Source organism: Vombatus ursinus, unplaced genomic scaffold (assembly GCF_900497805.2).
Source record: "Vombatus ursinus unplaced genomic scaffold, bare-nosed wombat genome assembly UNPS02014786.1, whole genome shotgun sequence".
Lineage (NCBI taxonomy): Eukaryota > Metazoa > Chordata > Mammalia > Diprotodontia > Vombatidae > Vombatus > Vombatus ursinus.
This window is the reverse complement of record NW_020954564.1, coordinates 18,918,912-18,928,645: the sequence shown is the minus strand read 5'-3', so window position 1 is coordinate 18,928,645 and position 9,734 is coordinate 18,918,912. Positions and strand designations below refer to the sequence as shown.

Here is a 9,734-nt window from a genome sequence, read left to right as displayed (position 1 = left end):
AGACAGAGTAGTGGGCAGGAAGACCTGAATGTAAATCCTGCATCAGGCACTTCCTAGCTATGTGACCCTGAGCAGTCACTTAACCTCTTTCAGACACAGTTTCCTCATCTGCAAAATGGGAATAATAATAATAATTAACATTTACATAATACTCTATTGCGATGGATCAAATTAGGTTTATTATATACAAGGTATCCCAAAAGTCTACTAAAGCTTATAACTGCATATTAAGTGCTTTACAAACATTAAAATGCTTTGCAAATATTGGTATTATTATTATTATTATTATCATTATTATTCATGTTCTTCCTTACTCCTGGAATGCCTTCAATATACTATTATTATAACCATAAATAGAGTATTGTGTTCAATTCTAGATGCCATGTTTTAGGAAAGAGATTGAAAAACTAGAGTATTTCCAGAGGAGAGTGACCAGGATGGTGAGGGAACTGGAAACCAAAATTTCTGAGGATGATTTGAAGAAACTGTGATGTTTAACCTGGAAAGGAGAAGATGGGAAGACATGATAAATTTCTTCAAATGCCTGAAAGACAATTATATGGAAGTGAGAATAAGCTTGTTTTGCTTGGCCCAAAAAGACAAAACATTCAGCATTTCATGAGTTGCCAAGAGACAGAGGTTTTTGTTCAGTCCAGGGAAAAATAATCTGACCACTTGTTAGAGATTTTGTAGTGGGGATTCCTAATAGCACCTAATTTAGCCTGGGACACTACTGTCCTTTCAAACTCTTAAGATTCTGCAATCCATTATTAAAGAGGGAAAAAAAGAATACTTCTGCTCTCTTGTTTCTTTTGGAGGCTGAGAACTGTTATAGAGAGTAATGGAATAAACATGGGATCTGGAGTTACATCCTTTAGATCTAGTCGCACTTGTGCCTCAGTTTCTCCTTCTATGGACATGAAGGCATTGAACTAGATTCTTTTAGGTCACTTCTAGCTCTAAGTCCTAGGATTTCAAGAATAGATTGAAGCAAGAGATGCAAATAAAGGTTTACTTTTCCTTGGGTCAGGATAAGAAATTTGGAAATACAGGAAAGTTTCAAACATTTAATAGTAGTAGTTTGTGTCAAAGACGTGGCAGGAGGGGAAAGCCAAAAGAAAGAAAGATTGTTAGAGTGTACAAGGCAAATTTAACTAAGTTTCAGTAACTTTCTTGCCTTGTCAAGGATGAATAGAATTGAAGCTTTTAGGATAAAGTCATCATTTTGCATTTTAAAAGACAGTAATATGATCTTACTAAAAACAATACATAGCATAATAGAAAAAGCTACATAGTTGGGGTCAGAGGATCTGGGTTTGAATCTTTGTACATTTTTAACTAACTACCTGTGTGATCCTGGGTAAGTCACTGAACCTCTCTATACCTTGGTTTCTGCATATATAAAATGAGAGTATTGGAAGAGATGATTTCTAAGGTTTCCCTTCCAGATCCAAATCCTATGAGCCTATGATCTCCCACTCACCTTGATAAGGATAACGCAGCTGGTAGAAAGACTGAAGGAGCAACTATAGAATTTACACATGGCAACAATCCACATTAGCAGAACAATCCATGCAGGTGATTGGGATGGTCACATCCACTCCCTTGTTACTTTTTCTCCAGTCCACAGTAATCTCCACATCCATGTTTCTGGAACAGGGAGAGAATACACTTGGTGAATGTGAGTTGACCTTTATCACTGAGGAGCTGGGAGTGGAGGGTCCAACTAGCCTGGACAATGCTGGACAATACCCCCAAAGGATGAGCTTAGCCTTCGGCTGGAAAATGATCAGTTTCAAAGGTGAGTTCCTTGTGATTTTTTATAGGTATAGAAATAAGGATATTACAGTATTGGTCTTTGGCTCAAAGCAGGGCAGTAGGTCATCAGTTAACTATATCAGTAGGGTTTGGTTCCCATAAACTGCCCTGAAATGGAAGAAGACAACGCTGACTGAGATTTTCAGTAAAGATTTAAGTGATGCTTTTAGTTAATAAGGTATTATAGTATATCACAGGGCAGCTAGGTGGTGCAGTAGATAAAGCCCTAGCCCTGGAGTCAGGAAGACTCTTCTTCCTGAGTTCAAATCTGGTCTCAGACACCCACTAGCTATGTGCTCTGGATAAGTTACTTCACCCTGTTTGTCTCAATTTCCTCGTATGTAAAAATAAGCTGGAGAAGGTAATAGCAAACCACTCCAGTATATTTGCCAAGAAAACCCCAAATGGGGTCACAGCGAGTCCAAAACAACTGAAAAATGACTGAACAAACAAACAACAATATAGTATCACAGCTCTACAACCAGAAAGGACCTTAGAAGCCACCTGGTCTAAATACCTCATTTTATACTTGGAGAATTGAGGCCAAAAAACATTAGGTGATTTGTCTAATATTACAGATAGTAATGATTAGAGCTGGGATTTGAACATAGGTTCTCTGAGTGTAAATCTAGTATTTTTTCCACTGTATTATACTGCCTCTTCATGAGGTTGGATAATATATCTAATAGCCCAGTTTATAAATAAGTGGAAGGATTAGAAGTAGGGCCAGAGATTCAACAGAGACCCAAGAAATCAAGCAGAGGTAGGAAACTAGAAAAATGACTCGGTATTCTTGGGGGCCAGTTCAAGATCGCAGTCACCTGGGTTACAGAGGCATTTGAGCAGATGCCCTGTTTGTTTTCATTGTGATACCTCCAATCAATATTGCAGATTAAATCCACAAACACAAAGGAAAGAAAGAAAGCAGGGAAATGAAATAAGTCAGAAATGAGGCCAGGACTGTTTGCTAAAAGGGGCAGACCCCCAAAAAATTTTGAAGGGAAACTTAGATTGGGGAAAATAGAGGTGGTTCTCTGCCATACTCACGCTCACAGCAAAGCTGCTTTGGGGTCCCAGGATGGGGAAGATTTGATGACTTCAAGTGCTGATAGACTCTAGGGCATTGGGGAGCTATATTGGTAGTAGCCTGATTGGGAGGTAAATAATCCATCCATATCAAAGGCTGTACCTAAACATGGGATGATCCTGGGGGAAAAAAAACATTTGTAGGGACAGGGCTAGTCTGTTATGAGAACATCCCATTCAAGTGGAATTTATAGCTGTCCCACTGCTGTGTCATCTCAATCCTAGGTGGATATTTTTGATAGAGAATCAGGGATCACCATTAAAGTGGCACCAACACAAAAGATTACAGATGATAGACTTTTCCCACCTAAAACTGAAAATGAAAGTCCACAAGCTTTTCAAACTCTACAGAGCTGCTGGTGGGTAAAACCCTAATCTATTCAACTATCTGTTAACTAATAATTATGTTATTTAACTCTTGCAGAAAGAGATACAACAATTAGATATAGGAAGTTGTTGGTAATCAAGATGGCAAAAGAGACACAACAGCATCACCTGGAAAAAACATAGCACTCATTGATGGTCCTTACCAAAAAGTTGTTTGAATTTATTTTTATATAAATGTTATTTTAATTTTTAAATTAAGAAGCATTTATTTTGTCTCCCTTCTATCTTCCTCCAATAAAAAAAGAAAACCATTATAACAAATATGCATAGTCAAAGGGGAAAAAAAGATACTTGCATTGGTCATATCCAAAAATGAATATCTCATTTTGCATCTTGAGTGTATTTCCTCTCTGCCAGAAGGTCAGTAGTATTCTTCATCATCAGTTCTCTAGAAAAAAGATCATTATCATCATCATCATTTGTTTCCAGTTCTTTGCACTGGAAAAAAAAAAAGAGCTGCCATAAATATTTTTGCATATATCAAGTTCTTCCTTGTTCTTTGATTTCTTTGGGGTATAGGCCTAGCAGTACTATTGCTGGGTCAAAGGCTATGCACAGTTCAATGACTCTGGGGACATTGTTCCAATTGCTTTCCAGAAAGGCTGAACCAATTCACAGCTCCACCAACAGTGCATTTATGTACCTGTTTTTCCATGGCCCTTCTTACAGTGGTCATTTTCTTTTCTTTTCTTTTTCATCATCACTGCTCAGAGTTGCTTTAATTTGCATTTTTCTTTTAATAACTTGGAGAATTTTTTCACACAGATGATGAAGGCTTGGATATCTTCTTTTGAAAGCTAACTGTTCAAATCTTTTGAGGAAAAAATGTATTCCAAAGAAGCTTGTCTCTTTTCAAGGCATGACACATGGTAAGCTATTCTTGTTCTATAATTTTTTCCCTTGTTAATAAATGCAAGGGGAAGCATGGTATAATAGACAAAGCAAGCAGATTTGGGTTAAAGTCCTGCTGGCTGTATGGCCCTGGATGGTGAGTCGTTTAAGTTCTCAGTGTCCCAAGTAGTTCTCTAAAACCCTAACTGTAAGTAGCTCCTGAAATCTCCTCATTGAGAGTTCCACCTACCAATGAGACCACAGGTTCCAGAAACAAAAAAAAAAACCACACTGTCAGATGCCTTGTCCCAGAATGTGAACTAAAACAGTACTGTGGAAGAGGGAAAGACCCAGATAGTCTTGATATGGGAGGGTTTCTGAAGCCATGATGAAGCACTAGGGAATCTCAAGGCTATATTGTTTTCACAAGTAAATGGCTGTGACCCTACAATATTGAGAGGAGGTCCTATGAATACATCAATCAATTAATCAATAAACATTAAGTACCTACTATATGCCAGGCATTGTGCTAAGTGCACAAAAAGAGGCACAAGACATCCTTGCCTTCAAGGAGCTTGTAATCTAATGTATACAAAATGATGTTTTGATGGCATTATTCTGTATTTCTACAGGAAACTGAGCAAGCAATACCTGGCATCCTGTAAAAGGTTGCAAGTAAGTGCCAGCATGCCAAGAAAATCCAATGAAAACCACAGTGGTTACTGCAACCCTTGCCAATTCCCCAGTGACTTGGATCTAAGAAGTGTTAGAGTCTGGGATGGACCTCTGACCCCATCTTGAGTTCATACCACCTAGGTGTTTGCCTCAGTTTCCTCATCTGTAAAATAAAGATAGTGATAGCACTTCCCTCACAGGGTGGTCATGAGGATCAAAGGAGACATTTGTAAAGTGCTTAGCACAGTGCCCAGCACATAGCTGGCCCTATGTAATTGTTAGCTACTATTCTTATTACTTAATAGCACTTCCCAAACCCTAAACCCAAACTCCAAGCCATATACCAGAAAGGCAAATTCAGTTTTTGACATTACCTTTTTAGCCAGATTTTCATTTTTCATAACCTACTTTTGAAAATACTTATGAGAAGTACTAACAAAAGCCACAAATTTTTCAGTTCTCATCAAAGATTCCATAATTCCTAAAGATTCTTTCCAGGTTTCATCCAATTCATTCTCTATTGATTGGCACCTCAGTGAAGTACCAGAAATGTGGAAAACTCTAAGCAGAATGATCGGCATTCCATTCCTACCTCTTTAGATAACTGACCCGAATGAGAGACAGAGACATTATGAGTTATTCATCTTAGACATATTCATGATTTAAAGAATAATCATGTGAGTACTGTACTTCCCATTTGCCTTGCTAATTGTCATGAATATGCCTAACTTCTTATATTTCTAATAAATGTTTCTTTTTAAAACCTTTGTTATTTGTCATGAACTTAAGTTTTCTACATTCTGCCTCTGTTAAGTTTTTAGGAAATACTTAATTTTTCTCGATAAACATATTCTATTAACCTAAGGTCATGGACTCACAGAATTGCAGTGTTAGAAGGGACCTCACAGGTCATCTAGGGTAACCCATAACTGAGCAGAAATCCCCTATTCCATATCCCACAGGGAATAGAGCCCTGTGTCTGGAGTCAGGAAGACCTGAATTCAAATATGGCCTCAGACATTTACTGGCTATATGACTTCACTTAACTCTGTCTGCCTCAGTTTCCTCATCTATAAAATGGAGATAAAGTGCTTTGCAAACCTAAAAGCACTATATAAATGCTAATTATCATTATCACAATTTTCCAGTCTATATGTGAGAGCATCTAGCAATACGGAACTTAGCCGTAAATATTAGAAAGTTTTCCTTATATCAATACAAAATCTGTCTCTGAAACTTCCCACCCACTGTTCCAAAAAAAAGTAATTAAGGACAACTTTGAATATGATTTCAGTAGAGGTAGATGGTTCACTCACTACATTGGAGATTTGGATTTGGCTAAATGTGAGATGGAGAATACCATTACAACTATCATAATTCAAGAAGGAGTTTTGGAAGCCAGGGCCCTATGGACTAGCAAAGGCTATACTTATCCAGATAAATTTCACTTCAGAAATGGGCTAAATCGGGGTAGCTGGGTGATGAAATGGATAGAGCACCCGCCCTAGACTCAGGAGGACCTGTATTCAAATTCGGCCTCAGACACCTGATATTTATTAGCTGTGTGACCCTGGGCAGATCACTTAACCCCTCCTTCCTTGATTGCCTCACAAAAAAAAGAAAAAGAAAGAAATGGGCTGGATCTCAGGTCTCTTAGGATACCTCATTCTCCTTCCAGATGAGATAGCCTTCCTGAGTGCAGAAGAAATTAAATAGTTCATTAATAAGACCCAAGGAAAAGATTCCTGCCTCAGACACTTAATAACTGTGTGACCCTGAGCAAGTCTCTTAGCACTGTTTGCCTCAGTTCCTCATCTATAAAAATGAGCTGGAGAACTAAATGGCAAAACCACTCCAGATCTTTGCCAAGAAAACCCCAAATAAGGTCAGAAAGGGTCAGACAGGTCTAAAAACGACTAAACAAACAAACAAAAAACAATGGAAAGGATATTAAAGTAGGAGCCAAGAGATCTGGTTTCTAATCCTGGGTATGTGACTTAGTAGCTATGAGAACAGAGGCAATTCAGGGTACTTACTCTTTCAGGTCCTCAGATCCCTCACCTAGATTTATAATAAAGGGGACTTTTGAAATGGTATGAGCTTAAAGGTCTCTTCCAACTCTCAAATACTATGACCCTGAGGCTGGGAATATGAACAGGATAAGACATAAAGTATAGATAAATTTATGGATGTGAGTTGTTAAGAGAAACTAAGGATGTTCATGAGATACGTCAAACTTTCTGAAGTGATGTCACAGACAATCCTACCCTTCTAAAAAGAATAATTCAAATTTTTATAGTGCTTTAAAGTTTACAAAGCACTTTCTTCACAACAATCCTGAGAGGTAGGTAGTGCAAGTATTATTATCCTTGAGGATGGTCCAGACAGTGTAGCAGCTTCCTCCATCAATGCACATCAATAATTCAATTACAATTTACAACCTCAAAGGTGTGCCTGGTGCACTTAAAGGTTAAGTGACTTGCCTATGGTCAAATAATTTGTTCCAGTGGCAGGATTTAATCCCAGATCTTCTTGACTCCAAGGCTAGCCCTTTATCCACTATATCATGCTGACGCTGGCCTCCTCACTACTCCCTGCCAAATAAATGCCATCTTTCAATTCCATGCATTTTTCCCTGGCTATCTCCTGTGCCTGGAATGCTCCCCCGCCTCATTTTTACCACCTGACTTTCCTGGCTTCCTTTCAAATCTCACCTAAAATCCCACTTTCTACAAGAAGCTTTGTCCAGTTCCCTTAATGGTAGGGCCATCCCTGTGAGATTAGCTCCACTTTGTCACATATATAAACATATGCATGTGTGTATCTACATATATACATATATGCATGTAACTAATTGCATATAATCTCCCCCTGTGAGCTCTTTGAGAGCATGGGCTATTTTTTACCTTTCTTTGGATACCAGTGCTTAGCTTAGCATATGCAGATACTTAATAAATGTTTATTGACTTGTTTTGGTTCTCAGCTTCCCTATTTTACCAACGAGGAAATGCAGACTCGGAAAAGTTAAATAACTTACTCATCATCACATAGATAATATGGATAACTGGAAATCAAACTCAGAGCTCTTCAGCAAATCCAATATCCTTTAGAATAACTCACATTTATATCTTGCTTTTAGGGTTTAGATAACCCTATCCCCAACAATCCTCTGAGGTGGATAATACAAATATTAACATACAAATGAAGAATCTGAGGTTCAGTGATGTTACATGACTTACCCATGATCAAAAAAAAAAGCAAGTATTAAGGAGTAAAGCCCAGGTCTCTTTCTTCCAAGTCCATCATTTCTTCTACTTCATAACACCGATTTTCATTTCCCTTGATGATCCCAAAAGAAAATAAATCCTGGTGTTGATAGACCCAAGATAGCAAATGTCATCTTTCTGTGTTTATAGTTAGTGTCTACACTGTTCCAAAGGTTGACTCAACCCCATCTCAGAGCTCAATCTACAGATAGGTTTTTTGCTTGCATCCTCAGTCTTTTACTATACTGAGGACCTTCTTCTCTAACCAAGATCTTCTGTCCTCCCATCTACTCCTTGGGGAACAGCACAGAATGCTAACCAGGAAACTAGACTCTGGCTTCTCTAGTGAAAACTTGTTCTGTCTCTGTCTGCAGCTTGGGAGCGGTCTCTGTTCCAATGGCTCAGGAGAATTGGACAGCAGTGGATGAGTTTGTCCTCCTGAGCTTCTCTACCCTGCAACCTGAGCTCCAACTCCTGCTCTTCACACTGTTTCTCACCATTCAACTTGTCACTTTGTTGGGCAACACCCTCATTATAGTGGTGACTACTTCTGACTCAGCCCTACACAGTCCCATGTACTTCTTCCTCAGGAATCTTTCTGTGTTAGAGATTGGCTTTAATATGGTTATTGTACCCAAGATGCTGGGGACCCTATTGGCTCATGATGCAACCATTTCCTTTCTTAGCTGTGCCACTCAGATGTATTTCTTCTTCTTCTTTGGGGTCTCAGAGTGCTGTCTCCTGACCACAATGGCATATGACCGTTACGTGGCCATCTGTGAACCCCTGCGCTACCCAGTCATCATGAGTCACAGGGTCTGTGTCCATCTGGCTGCTGCTTCGTGGCTATCAGGTCTTCCTGTGGCCACTGTACAGGCCACATGGCTCTTCAGCTTCTCATTCTGTCATTCCAATAAGGTTAACCACTTTTTCTGTGACAGCCCACCTGTGCTAAGTCTGGTCTGTGGAGACACAACCTTGTTTGAAGTCTATGCTATTATAGGGACCACTGTGTTTGTCATGACACCCTGCCTCTTTATACTGAGCTCTTATGCCCGTATTGTTGCTACCATCCTCAGGATGTCCTCATCTGAGGGGAAGCGCAAAGCCTTCTCTACCTGCTCTTCCCATCTTGTTGTAGTCTCCCTCTTCTATGGATCTCTTAGCCTCCTCTATTTTCGGCCCAAGTCCAATAACTCTCCTGAAAGCAAGAAAGTGCTTTCACTGTCCTATACAGTAGTGACCCCCATGTTGAATCCCATCATCTATAGCCTGAGGAATAATGAAGTGAAGGCAGCAGTTTCTAGGACCTTCCTCAGGGCAATAAGTTTTTGCAAACTATGACATTCAGTTATAGGGATAATTCCCCACTTTGTTCCTAAATGGACTGGACAGTTTGTAGAAAAGCGGGGGAATCACTTTGGAGTGTGGGATTCTACTGTTATCTGAGTGACAAGGACTACTCATATCTGGTATACATTAGAGCAAGCTTGAAGTTCTCTAAAGAAGTGGTTAGTGCCAACAGAAAGATGGATTGCTCTGATGTGCCCTGATCCAACAACTATATCTGGAGTATTAGTATTAACTGGAACCAATCTTAGTCCATCCAAAACACTAGGAGGATACTGCAAATAACAAGTTGAAACCATATACCTGAGACTTTGAACATCC

The 9,734-nt window shown here is 39.2% G+C and overlaps 1 protein-coding gene across 1 annotated transcript; it reads left to right on the top strand.

Annotated features, from left to right (window-relative positions):
• The first annotated feature begins 8,444 nt into the window (after positions 1-8,444).
• LOC114047309 (olfactory receptor 10A5-like) lies at positions 8,445-9,407 on the top strand. The gene has a single exon (XM_027868076.1). It carries the CDS (start codon positions 8,460-8,462, stop codon positions 9,405-9,407), a length of 948 nt encoding a protein of 315 aa, XP_027723877.1. The 5' UTR covers positions 8,445-8,459.
• Positions 9,408-9,734: the final 327 nt, after the last annotated feature.